This window comes from Telmatherina bonti (genome assembly GCF_933228915.1).
Source record: "Telmatherina bonti genome assembly, chromosome: 3".
NCBI classification, from domain to species: Eukaryota; Metazoa; Chordata; class Actinopteri; order Atheriniformes; family Telmatherinidae; genus Telmatherina; species Telmatherina bonti.
Genome location: NC_136621.1, coordinates 24821030 through 24834668, shown reverse-complemented (window position 1 = coordinate 24834668; position 13639 = coordinate 24821030). Strand labels below are relative to the sequence as shown.

Below are 13639 nucleotides of genomic sequence, written 5' to 3'. Positions count from 1 at the left end.
TCCTGTATTTATTTTGCTTTTATAAAATTGTAAATATTTCAGGCATTTAAAATGAATGTTAAAATATTAAATCAGCATAATATCAAAGAATGCTGGAAGACAATGCAAAGTTCTTTATGAGTATCCAAGCTGATGATGAAATGGATCTTTCAAGCAGATAATTCACTGAAAGATTTTGCATCTGAGAACATTTTTATTGGCCAAGATACCAGATGACAAAAACTTTTGGACTGTTCAGCACTTAGATGCAATTTAAAAAGTATCGGCTTGAGTGTCTGCTTGACCTTTGTTTAGTACATCTGAAAACTTTAATTTTTGTTGTTTGTCACATTTTCAAATATGCATTAAAAAAAAGGTTAAAATATTTCATGGTATTTTGTTCACAAATAAATATTCCATCACCTATTTTTGGTCTTAAATAACAGTGAAGTTTGCATTGACTTTGATTATGTAATGTAATGCCACTGTAATTATTATATACCGCAAGCCTAATTTTATTTAAGGCAGGTCAAATTCTGCTTTTTTCTGGTCAATACACGATGGTTCTATAGTCATTTATTCTAGTCTATTCAGTAGTCATTTGTCAGACACTTTTATCCAGAGTGAATTACATCTCTTCAATTAAGCACACACGCATGTCTGTGGTCATGAAAAGACCAACAGAGATTTTATTTAACCAGAAGAGATCTAGAAAAACCTTGATGCAGTTTTTCTTTCAGAGATTCTGAAATTTGACAGTAGATGCCATGTTTCTGGGGAATATAGTCTGAAAAAAATTGCACAATTATGTCTCGATTCAGCAATCCCAAAAGATTCTGTACCCAATCATTTTAGCAGCTATTAAAGCTGAAGTCACTGTTGTGTTTATTCATGAACCAGTGAGCTTGAAGCTGAATTCCACAGAGACTTGCGGCGGGTAAACACTTAATGGCAAACAGTAATTTTTGCTCTTTTCTGGTCTTTTTGTTGATGACATAAAAAACAAGAACATTCACGTTGCACAGCACTGAAAAGTGTATAACTACATTATATATTCCGGGTTTTGATTAGTTTCGGCCTTGAAAAGCACACAGGAGAGTGTGTGTGCAGCATACAGCATGTAAGTGTGTGACTTTGCTTCTTTAGGCTGGACGAAGTTCCAAACGTCAGCTATTTCTCTTCCCCGGAGGCATTGAACGTCATGTGAAGATCAAGACATGTTCTGTAAGTGTTCATGTACTGCTGGCAGTTCAGTAATACTGGTGTACAAGTATAAGTAGGTTGTGATGGACTTGCTTGTTGTGGTGCTGCCTTGTTTTTCAGGTAGCCCTGGAGGTGATAGAGGAGCTCTGTTATGAGATGGGTTTGCACAGAATGGATGCCATGGAAGAATATGCTGTTTTTTTAGTGACTAACAGAGGTATGCTCACAGATGTCTTGTTCAGTCACACACACACACACACACACACAACTTGGTTGTATTCATGCATGATGTCAGTCTTCTTGTGATACTCAGTGAAACACATCCACCCACTGATCACATTTCAAACTGAAAGACAAAGTTATTTGTTGAGCCATAGCAGCATTGCTAAATATGAAATGCTTCCATAAACTTTGTGTGACAGTAGGTTCCATAAATTACACCATTAGAAAAGGACTTTATAACATTTTAAAGTGCATATGTGCCATTTATTTGCAGTTTATGTATCTTATCACCTTTCCAAGGAACTTATGTGACTGAAGCACACAATGTTTAGTTCAAAATACAACATATTGGTTGTTTAAATAAATTTACTTCACTTTGTTTTTGTCAAATATGTGCTCAAAAAGAATTTGATACTAGCAAAATGTCAATGTCTGAACAGAGGCAAGAGGTTTACTACTCTGCATAGAGCTGTGCTGTTGAATAGAACTTTTCTATCATACAAAAATACAGAAAAATGTCTATGATCTGTACATTAAAGATTAAGCTAAAATGAGCAAAATCTCTATTCAAGGGACAAACCCAAAATCTTATAATAGTCTGCATTTGTTCAGATGACAGTGCTTGTATGTCTATTCTTTTCAACATGAGATTACTAGCCACAAACACAGTATCCTAATGCATTGATTGTTATCTCTGGAAACCATCCATTTTCTGTTGCATATCTGGGTCAAGTCACAAGGGCAGCAACTTATGCAGGTAAACCCAGATTTCCCTCTGCCCACCCACATATACCAGCTCTTCAGGGTGGATCCCAAGACAATCCCAGGCCAGCAGAGATATAAGGCAGGAACATCCCTGTTTTCCCCCACACAGATGTGCCCCGAACACCTCACCAGGGAGGTGTCCAGGAGGCATCCTAACCAGATGTCTGAGCCCCCTCAACTGGCTCCTCTCAGTGTGGAGGAGTAGCTGCTCTACTCTGAGCCCCTGTTGGATAAGTGAGCGTCTCATTCTATCTGTATGAGAGAGCTCAGCCACCCTGCTGAGTACGCATTTCAGATGCCTGTATTCATGATTTTATTCTCTCGGTCACTACCCACAGCTTGTGACCATTGGTCATTGGCTGGTAGGTCAAGACTTCAGTAAAATTGCCTCTGTGCAACATTTCCAATATTCTGACACTTTGTCAGCTGTTCCTTCAGAGAAAATATGGACTTATTTTATGCAGATGTTAATGTGGCAAGTGTAGAGGGGAGGACTGAGTCCAACAGCGCCAACTAGGGGATTTTACCAACAAGGTGAATTATAGCTTGCTGCTAAACGTCAGCAGATTGGATTCAGACACAGACTGAGGAGTAGGCAAACCTGCCCAACGATAAGGCCCTCTGATTAGCCTTAATGGCTTACCCCTGGTGGATACAGATTGGTGTGGAAAAGTTAAGCATTCCTCACCACATTCAGAATTCATAATTCCTCTTGCCTGCCATAAGGGGGTCTTTATGCAGCACCCAGTCATTACACAGATGATTAAAATCTGGTCTATTGAAGCTAAAAATGATCTGAATTTTTGGTGGATACCCCCACAACCACCTGGATTTATGACTGTTAAACAAACAGACCACATCTTATGAGACTGAAATGTTGTGTCTGAGATGGTTGGCCAGCAGCACTCAAGCTCCAAAAAAAACTGCACACTCACCATTTCTCCTCACACTGTACTTAGACTTCCAGTGCAATTCTGAGTTCTGTCATCTACAGAAATACTCTGATGTTGTGGGATGTGTCAGTGCTGGACAAGAAACTGAGTGCAGAGAACTGACCAGTCAGTTTGTGAGGTGGTGCAGTAACAATCACATCATCTTGAACATTAACAAAACAAAAGAGATGGTTGTTGATTTCAGGGGGAATAGGAGTAAACAAAATAGAACAAGCCAAGGAAAAAATGCACAAATGAAATTCAGAGATCTTTTTCACTTTCTATGATCCCAAACTCATTTGCAATTGATTGAAGCACAATGATAAAAACAAAAATGGTCAGCTTTCAATTTGCTTTACTAATTAAAATTCAAACTATTTTGGGAGATGGATGCAGTATTTACTAGTGAATGTGGCTTTGAACTTTTACATCTGCAAAGGAACAGTTGATGTTAAATGATAGATAAATGGTGGAGCAGGTACACAATGCTGCCATCCTGACTTCAAAAGCAGTTGACTCTGTAGTAAGAGTCCACGGCTTTGGCAAATGCGGCTCTGAGTGCTGGCTACTGATTCCTCTTTTATTTCTTCTGTTTATGGGAAATTAGACACTAGAGTGTACTGCATCTCATCTGATGGTAACAGTGGTTTGCAGTAAAATGCAATCTGTCCCCAAAGAATATAAGTTTTATTTCACATAAAGCCACATAGAACAAAGATGCTTTTTCTGTAATGTCATAGCTATTGCTTTGTCCAATTCTGTTTATCGCTCGTGTTGATTTTTTACGTTTTTAAACATTTTATTTAAATAGCATAGTTGAGCAAAATGAAATTCATTTTTCAATTTCTACATTTCATATGTTAGCTTTGCCATTCTCAATAGTTAAAGCCTATTTTGACATGTTTGCATTCAACTGGAAACGTCATGCATTTATCATCCATTCTCTCTGGGGACACACGAGATGACAAAGGTGGATGGATGAGTAAAGATTGCCTAATTAAACAGAAAACATTTCTGAAGTAGGAACACAGGTCTATGAAACTATGAAACTGGGACTCAAGGATTGGAAGAAAAAATCATGAAAAAAAACACTGAAGCATATATACAAAGGGAAAGTCTATAAAGAAGCAGGTGTGGCAGTTATCATCTGGAAGCAGGGAACGTGGAATAAAACAGGCAACACTACAAATAAATCAAGAAACAAGACAGAGCTTAATATGACAAAAGACTAAAAAACAAAAAAAAAGAAGAAAATATAGTATGTATAAAATCAGCAGATCATGACGGGAAACGCATAGAAGCATAAAACAAATCAAACATTCATTAAATCTTTTTTTTTTTCATAAAGCACATTGTCATTTTTTCCCCAATCTTTCTGCCATCCCCAGATCACTTTAATTTAAAAGCATTTTGTTAACAGATGTGAAGCAAAAACGGCTTTGAATTCAAATGGAGAGACCCCTGATCACATCAGTGAAGTTTAAGATGCAGTGCTGGATGACATGGCTCAATGGAGCTCCATCTGTACAGTTTCTCACGTTAGTACTGTTCCCTCTTGGACAAACAGATGTCACTGTCCTGGTAGGACAAGCCTTTTGTTAAATCTGCTGGAAAGGAAAAAGGCCAGATGTATTCTGCCAGATCAAACAAAACATGAGCTCTCATATTTCTGCAGTTACTGAGGTTTTCTTTTTTTCTTTTTTTTTCTTATTTCACCTTAGCACCATCCATCAGATCAACTCAGCTAAATGAAAATGCCTTCCATGTTTCTTGAAAGCCATGGCTTCATTTAGAAGCACAAATATCCAAGAAATCAGTGGTAATTTGTGGTCATCTTGATAATTTAAGATTTAAACACCACAGGAACAATAATCCCTCACTGTAGAATAACAGTGCAAACACAGAACGAGTTGTTTCTTGTGCTTTCAGTTCTCTCTAATGAACAAAATACTTCCAAGCTGCTAATCTGTTTTATTAAAAAAGATTAGCAGCTTGTTCCATTGTTAAATATCGCCACATGATCACAGCCGGCAGCTGCTCCCATTCATGTAATGCACAGCAGGTTACCCAGCATGTAAATACACAGTAATAATATGACATTTCAGCATCTATGTCGGTAAATTAACTAATTTTTAGGGTACAGTTAGATTGAGGAATCCCTAATGATTCACATTTTTTTTATGTACAGTAACATCATCATGTGTATTGATTTAGGTCAAAATGTGCGTCCTCTGAATAAGCATGAGTATATCCTGGATGTAGCCACAGAGGCAGAGGTAGTCGACACCAACTACAGCCTCTGGTTTCGACGAGTTGTTTGGACTCAGCCGCTCAAGTTTGAGAATGAACTCTGTGTTGCCATGCAATACAACCAGGTACTACTCGATATGTTTCACATACTGCACACACCCTGTATCTGCAACCCACTTGTTTTTGTATGTATAACTCTGTGGAAATGTCTAGATCCTCCCGGACTATCGAAAAGGTTTGCTGAATGTTCTTCCACATGGGAAAGTAAGCGATCAACAATTCCACCAAATCTCCAAGCTGGCAGCTTTGCAGCACAGAGCCAAAGACATCATCTTCATCCCTAGCATGTAAGAAAACTGTAGCAACATGAGTATGGTTTTAAGCTCCTGTCCTTCTCTCACTGTGTTATTTGCAAATTGTAGTGTAGACTAAATTTTTACTTAAGGAAATACTAATTTGAAAAAGCTTGACTTAAAATTAAACCTTATTTTAATTATTTTTCTTTGTTTAGATATGATTCTTTTTTTTTTCTTGTGGATGTCCACAGCCATAGTTTTAGCTTTGTCCTCTACAAGGTTTGTTTTGGGTTAGAAGAACTTCTTCCTTTGAATTACAATCATTAGTACCGAAATTCAGCATAGACTGCCAGCCTCTGGCCACACTTATCTACATATTCCAGTGGTGGGCAACTCCGGTCCTCGAGGGCTGCAGTCCTGGAAGAGTTGGGAGTCTCCCTGCTGCAACACACCAAACACCTATCAGTCTCAATTAGCAGACTTGAGCAGAGCTTGAAGTCACAATCTGCACAAGTTTGCCAATTACCCATTAACTTGAGTCAGGTAGGTTGTACCAGGGAAACTACCAACACTTGCAGGACTGCAACCCTTGAGAGCCGGAGTTGCCCACTCCTGACCTGTTTTATTCACTTCAGAGCAGTCTAAAGCAGGGCTGTACAACTTGGGCCCACGAGGGCCATAGCCCTGCAGGTTTTCAACGTATGCCTTGTGAGGCTTGCTGTGGTGGTAATGACATGCCTGTTCCAACACGCATGAATCAAATTAACGAGTCATTTTGCAGAACTTAGTAGGCTGTTGGAACTATTTCATTTGATTTGTTTTCAGTTGTGTATTGAAGACAGTGCAAGACTTTTTGGGAGCAAGTTAAACAGCGCTGGTTTTAACTAATTTCATTCACATAACTTTTGTGTGGTTTTTCTAAAAGATTACTTCAAATTATTGCTATATTCAATATTGCAACTAAATTTATCTGTACGTCCAGATTACTTACTTTTATAACAATGCCATAGTTTTTTTGTTGGTTTTTTTTTTGGGGGGGGGGGGGGGGGGGGGGGGGTGTTTAAACAAATATATTAGTCAGCTGTATGTTTATCCTTACAGTTTCTTATGTGTAACATCACCAACATCTCAATCCCAATTATCATGTGAAACCAACAGCAGTTCATAAGAAATTTATATGAAGTAATCTACTAAAGGTTTATTAGAAAGATCCACAGGAGAAATTATTTCCACATCATATCCTAGATTCAATGAGTGAAAACATGGAAAAATGTCTCTGTTCTTGTGCAGTAAACACGGGCTCAGAAAAAAGCAAAGTCCCCAGTTGTTGTGTTTAAAGGGTGTGACTGAGTTTTGTTTTGTTTTTGTGTTTTTGGCTGTGAAACCTCTTACTCTTGCCACTGTTATCACTCCCACACTGGGAAGAGCAGAGCAGAACAACGCACTGAGTTGTGTAAAATTATTTTAAGAAGTGTTGGAAATCACAGTGAGGCAGACTTCTGTTTATCTGAAACTCGGTTTCTATTTTTTTTTTTCCACAAGACATGAATTATCGGAGTACATCGCCACGCCTCTTTTCAAAAAGCAGCCGCCACAGCAATGGGTTACCATGGTGACACAGCACATGCAGCAAGTACAGGCTCTGAACCCACACCAAGCCAGGGCACAGTTTCTGGGTAAGATCATTGTTCATTTTAGTCAACTTAGCCAAACAAACTACTGCTTTTGGGACATAATGTATTACAGTGAAAGTATTTTAAGATGAGTAAACTCCCTGTTGAACTAACAGTAGAGGAAAGTATCTGTATTAATTCAATATTACAAAAGAAAATGTAACAATAAATAAAAAAGTGGATTCTTTTTTGTTAAACAGTGTTTTTGTGTGTGTAGGTCTGGTCAGTGCATTCCCCATGTTCGGCTCCTCGTTTTTCTACATCCATAGCAGCAGCTCTACCACCTTCTATGCTCCATGTATTCTTGCTGTCAATCAACATGGTCTGCACTTCCTGCACAAAACGACTCATGTAAGAAATCACACAACTTCCTTCAGAGTTCGTGTGTGACTCATCAGGGTGACAGAAGCATGAGCTCTGAGGCAAAGTTTGACTTTAAATTAGATGCTGTAACCGTTTGGTCTCTGTGGTGCAGGAGTTGATGGCAGTGGTCCCCCTAGTGGAGGTGCAGTCCAGCCGCACACAGATGCCCACCACTGGAACCAGTTACCCATATGTTGACCTCACTTTTGGAGACATGAACACACAACGGGTCATTCAGCTGCAGCTGGAGCAGGTATGAAAATAAATCAGACAATGACACAAACATATGTTCATCTGTACAGGAACTGTTACGTTCAAGTCTCTGTTGATGATGTCTGTTCTTGTCCACAGGGGCTGGAGTTGTGTCGAGTTATTGCAATGCAGGTGGAAAACATGATGTCTGTGCGGGACAAGAGGCTCACTCTACCACCCAGTGAAATTACAATGTTGTAACATGATGCACAAACTCTTTTTCATGTTTAGGTGTTTCTTGGATGTAGCTCATATACAACAACATGTAAAGTAAGCACACCAAGAACGTTTAATTCAACAGTGTCTTTTTCATGAAAACATTTTGTAGCTGAACACTACCATGTTTTGTTTTGTTTTTTATTATTTTTATTGCTATGGTTGACTGTAATCATAATGTAAACAATAATTGTATTCATTTTATTTTTTTAAGGAAAATTCTATCAAAATAAAAAAAAGCTTTTCATGGGAATTGCAATCTTTCATGCATTTGATAAATTAGTCAAGTTAAATGATTTCACAGGCAAGAACAAAAAAAAAAATTTAAAAAAAAAAAGATGAAGTGACTGTGTTCAGTTTTAATTTATATGGAAAGTGATTACCCCATGACATTAAAACATAAAACAATAGATTTCATCCATCCATTTTCTGCCGCTTTCTGCCGGGTCGGGTCGCAAGGAAGCCCAGACTTTCCTCTCCCCAGCCACATTTACCAACTCTGCAGGGGGGATCCCGAGGTGTTCCCGGGCCAGCCGAGAGATATAATCCCTCCAGCGTGCCCTGGGTTTTCCACAGGGTCTCCTCCCGCAGGCACGTGCCCCAAACACCTCACCAGGGAGGCATCCTGACCAGATGCCCGAACCATCTCAACTGGCTCCTCTCGATGTGGAGGAGCAGGGCTCTGCTCTGAGCTCCTCCTGGGTGACCGAGCTCCTCACCCTATCTCTAAGGGAGAGCCCGGCCACCCTGTATAGGAAACTCATTTCAGCCGCCTGTATGCACAATCTCATTCTTTTGGTCACCACCCACAGCTTATGACCATAGGTGAGGGTAGGAATATAGATCGACTGGTAAACTGAAAGCTTTGCCTTCTGGCACAGCTCCTTCTTCACCACGACAGACCGGCGTAGAGTTCGCATTACTGCAGACGCCGCACCGATCCACCTGTTGATCTCACGCTCCATCCTTCCCTCACTTGTGAATAAGACGCTGAGATATTTGAACTCCTCCCCTTGGGGCAGGACCTCACTCCTGACTGGAGAGGACAATCCATCCTATTCCTGCTAAGAAATTTCAAATAAAAAATATATTGTCTCTTAGTCATTGACCCACATTAAAACTAAAATATATTATTATGTATATAGATAGATAGATAGATAGATAGATAGATAGATTTAAGCAGACTGAAAAAGTGTTTGTGTGTTTTTGTTTCTTTTTTTTTCTTTGACTGACACCTAAAAGTCCAAAGTACTTCATTAAATGATGTTTTCTCACTGGTTGTGTTTAGCTTGTTGTTGTTTTTTTTTCTTTTCCAGTATTTTAACGTTATGTTTTTATTATATGGTTATTATATTAGCATTTTCTCATATGGTTTTCTTTACAGACAAGTTTAAACCTCGTGAGCGTAAACGAGATAACAGTGGGACAAAATTAGCAGCAGCGGGCTGAAGGACGTCCTGAGCGACCCCGAAATGGATTTAGCCCCTCCCACAAACTCACGAGTTGCTGAGCATGCGCGGGTTTCCGGCAGGTTACACGAGTTTATTTTCAGGTTTGTTCTTGGAGTGTGCTGGGAAAGGTGCAAAACTACCACAAGCCTTGTGTCCTTATGTAAAAAAATGTACTTATTGGTAATTTGGAGTTAGAAGGCAGGATCGTGCACGTTCGGAAGTTGTCGGTGACATGTGAAATGTTGCTACGTGGTTTATCAGTATATCCAAGCGGCGACAGACTGGCCAAGCCAGGCTAGCTGAGCTAACCAGCTAGCTGTTAGCCGAGCAGCTCCGCTAACAACGCTCATCTTTTCTCCGGATTGCCTCAGCGTGGTGTGGTGTCGACACAGTTTTTATTTACATTTCTGTTTTGTGCAAGCGTTGGATAATATTGGAGAACTACAAAGTGCTACATCAGAGTACCACTTCAAACCAGAGACTTGGTGGTGAAACCTAGCAAATGTTAGCTTTTTTGCGCTTTACGCCGCTTTGTGTGTTAGTGACCACTTAAGTAAAACCAATATTGTGACATCCTGCTTGTTAATTTTAAACAGACTGTACAATCGGTCCCGAAATGCAGCGCTGATGCATGCTTTCTGCTAGCAAGGAAGCCACGTTATAGCACAGCGGTCATATTGTTTCGGCTGACATGGCAGCTAGCGGATACTCTGACCTGAGGGAAAAGCTGAAATCTATGACTCCGCACAGAGACGACTGTAAGAATAAATATGTAGAGAGGACGAGTAACGGCAGCGAGAAAGGCAGAAAGAGAAAGTATCGAGAATCGGACGACGATGAGTATGAGCACAGTGATGACAGCACGGAGCTCCGGGAGCAGGAGGCCCGCCGGGTGAAGAGCAGCATCCAGCAGATGAGCATATTTACTCCGGAGGAATGCGCCCACATCGAGGAAAAGATAGACGAGGTGGTTGCCAAAGCAGAGGCTGGACATTACCGTGAACACACTGTGGACAGGGCACCCCTCCGAAATAAGTACTTCTTCGGTGAGGGTTACACTTATGGAGCCCAGTTGGAGAAGCGAGGACCGGGTCAGGAACGGCTATATCGCAAAGGAGAGGTGGACGAGATCCCGAGCTGGGTGGATGAGTTGGTGATCAAGCGGCTGGTGTCCAACGGAGTGATCCCGGACGGGTTTGTCAACAGTGCTGTCATCAATGATTATCAACCAGGTGGCTGCATAGTGTCGCATGTAGATCCTCTGCACATATTTGCAAGGCCCATCGTCTCAGTGTCCTTCTTCAGTGACAGCGCACTCTGCTTTGGCTGCCGCTTTCAGTTCAAACCAATCCGGGTGTCAGAGCCGGTGTTTGTCTTACCTGTGAGGAGAGGAAGCGTCACGGTACTCAGGTGACTCCTAACATCCAGCATTGACTGCTTTTTGTGTAGTTGATTAGGCCAAAAGTTTTAAATGCTCAGGATCTTTCCTTTATTTCTCTCTCTTTTAGTGGATATGCTGCTGATGACATTACTCATTGCATTAGGCCCCAGGATATTAAGCAAAGACGTGCTGTGATTATCCTCAGAAAGTGAGTAACCTTGCTTTTACAATAACTAGATTAAACTCAAGTTAAATCTGCTTCCTATTCTAGGTTTTTTTTTTTTTTTTTTTTTTTAAAAACACTTGTGTCCTCACTTTTTCTGCCAGGACCAGACCTGATGCTCCTCGACTGGACCCTGAAAGGCCTTTAAGATCTTCTCCTACCGGGAGGCCAGCTCCGTTGAAAGCCAAGCGCTCCCATCGCAAAGCAGATCCTGATGCAGCTCACAGGTATAAATACACAAACACAACTGACTTTTTCCAAAGATCCAAACTAAACATAAGATGAGGGACAATGGTTGAAAAGAGCAATTAGGAAGATGAGAGCATCATAGCTGCTAGAGTTGTGATACACTTGCATCATTTTCATTACCCTGTTTGAAAAGGGAAAAAATGCTAAAAGGCTAATCTGCCTGTTTTTACCTCGTGCAGCAAATATGAGCAATGTTTAGTGTCTCTTTAAGATGAGATATTGTTTGTTTGTTATATTGATTGAAGTACTGAACACTACCTGAATGTGCTTTTACCTTGATTAGAAAGACAAGAATATTACCATACACTGAGCGTATCCAGTCCAGGTTTTGTAATGAATATTGACTTTTCCTTGCAAAACTAGTGATAATAAATGAGTGAATACCTTTCACAATTTCCCCCACCAGGCCGAGGGTTTTGGAGATGGACAAAGAAGAAAACAGACGTCCTTCGCTCTCCCGTCATCATCATCACAGCATCACTTCAGAGAACTACTGGAGGCGTGGTCAAGACGACGACAAACACAGAGAGAGTTCAGGGCGCAAAATCAAAATGAGGCGCCACTGAGTCCTTCATTCACGTACATTCATAAAAATGAAAATCCCTGCTATTTTGTGTCCAACAATATTCGTTTTTCTTTCATCACTCATGATCTTGTTAGTCCAGCTCAAGGCCGGAACAAGAAGCACAGTCATGTTTTTGTTTTTGAGTCTGGCTTATCCTCAGTGTATATTTGTTTCTGGCAGATAAAGCTGGTGTCTCTGCTGCGTTTTCCAGAACCTCATGTTACTCACTACAGTAAAAAGCTCTGTTATGCTGTTTAGTTGCATTAAATTAAATTTTATTTTTTCTTTGTTCTTAGTTAACTTTGAATGGCATGTATTATTTTGTACACAAGGTGTACAGACCTAAAAGAGCTAAAAGGAAGATGTATGTATGAAGTTGTACAAAGGTAAACCTGAGCTATAATCTAACTTGTCATAATGTACAATATGTTTGTATAGTCTTTTATTGGGGGGGAGGGGCTTTCATGAGGGGTGATCCTATGTTTTCTTCTTTTTTCCCCCCTGCTGCGCTTAACATTTAGGATCCATACCTTTGCCGTGCCATGTCAAGTCTTTACTCTTTGTTCATTTTAATCTCAACATTGCAGTGTAAGTTGAAGTAGCTGGCATGTGTGCAGCCTTCTTTTCTGTTGTGATTTGACCCGTCTTAAAGGAAGTCATATTGTAGTGTAAGAACTACACTGATGCTCTAAGAAGGAGTGAGGAAAAAAACTCAGGTCTTCTTTTACACTCCTGTCAGTCTAAAGATGCTTTACTTTATTAAATTGGTCATGTCGTATTAAATCCAATTTTTCCTCACTGGGTGTTTTGGATCTTCTGAAACTTTGACCAAAAACCACCTTTGTTGCTGCTGAGTAAAGATCTTTTGTTTAGATCTGAGATCTGCTCTAAAGGCATATGTCTACTGTTCCCACTCAGCCGTATTTGGTAGTGGTACTCCTTAGTTGACAGCTATGTTAGTCTTGAGTTACATATGAACAAAAATAACTTAAGGAGGAACTGCTTTCTAAAACAGATTGAGTAAGGTTCTGCAACACTATAATACTTGAGTTATTTGCACAAAGCAAATACGAGATGGTGAAATGGGATAGAGAACAATGGGAAACCTTTGGCTATGTTGTGGCTCTTTGTGTTTATATTTGGATGAGATACTGGCCAAAATAAAGCTGAAACTATCATTAACTAAAACATTCTCAAACAGCAGGTTCACCCTAGAGAGTATTTGTCACTTGTATTGAAAGTGAACAGAAATCACTGCACACTGTTAGAGGGAATTAAATACCCCTTGCAGCTTAAAATAACATGACATTCATCTCTGCTTTTCTTCTTAAACATATAGATATATCAAACTGGTATCAGAAATACGTTTTGGAGCTTAAATTTAGAATACAGTTTTCCCTTTAGTCTGTATAAAAACTAAAGATTATCCCTGACTTGTAAACAGCTTTTTGGTTGCTTTGGTTCACTGGATCAAATAAGTCTTGTAGACCCTTCAAATTAAGAACCTTATCTCAAACTCAGTTTTCATGTGTTTGCAGACTGCTAAATTTTAACTAAGGGATGGCCTAAAGTCTAAAGATATTACCAGTGGACCTCTGAACCAGGAGTGGTTGCATACG

At 39.9% G+C, this 13639-nt stretch overlaps 2 protein-coding genes across 2 annotated transcripts in view; both read left to right on the top strand.

Annotated features, from left to right (window-relative positions):
* Window positions 1-8136, top strand: part of myo15ab (myosin XVAb) — a gene marked incomplete at both ends in the record, with an annotated part of 54140 nt that extends 46004 nt beyond the window's left edge. The window contains 8 exon segments of the mRNA XM_079238276.1: window positions 1126-1203; window positions 1303-1399; window positions 5316-5476; window positions 5565-5698; window positions 7190-7323; window positions 7538-7671; window positions 7796-7936; window positions 8035-8136. Of these exon segments, the coding sequence (XP_079094402.1) occupies window positions 1126-1203; window positions 1303-1399; window positions 5316-5476; window positions 5565-5698; window positions 7190-7323; window positions 7538-7671; window positions 7796-7936; window positions 8035-8136 (981 nt within the window).
* Window positions 8137-9671: 1535 nt separating this feature from the next.
* Window positions 9672-12818, top strand: alkbh5 (alkB homolog 5, RNA demethylase). The gene is made up of 4 exons (XM_079264643.1): window positions 9672-11012; window positions 11111-11191; window positions 11311-11433; window positions 11862-12818. The coding sequence occupies exons 1-4, from the start codon at window positions 10294-10296 to the stop codon at window positions 12019-12021; spliced, it is 1083 nt and encodes a 360-aa protein (XP_079120769.1). The 5' UTR covers window positions 9672-10293; the 3' UTR covers window positions 12022-12818.
* The last annotated feature ends 821 nt before the right edge of the window (window positions 12819-13639 follow it).

Excerpts from the sequence above, each read along its gene's own strand:
- alkbh5 (XM_079264643.1), top strand. The coding sequence starts at position 10,294 with ATGGCAGCTAGCGGATACTCTGACCTGAGGGAAAAGCTGAAATCTATG. Across the intron at positions 11,192-11,310 it reads GCTGTGATTATCCTCAGAAA|GACCAGACCTGATGCTCCTC; the intron begins GTGAGTAACCTT and ends TTTTTCTGCCAG. Across the intron at positions 11,434-11,861 it reads GATCCTGATGCAGCTCACAG|GCCGAGGGTTTTGGAGATGG; the intron begins GTATAAATACAC and ends TTCCCCCACCAG.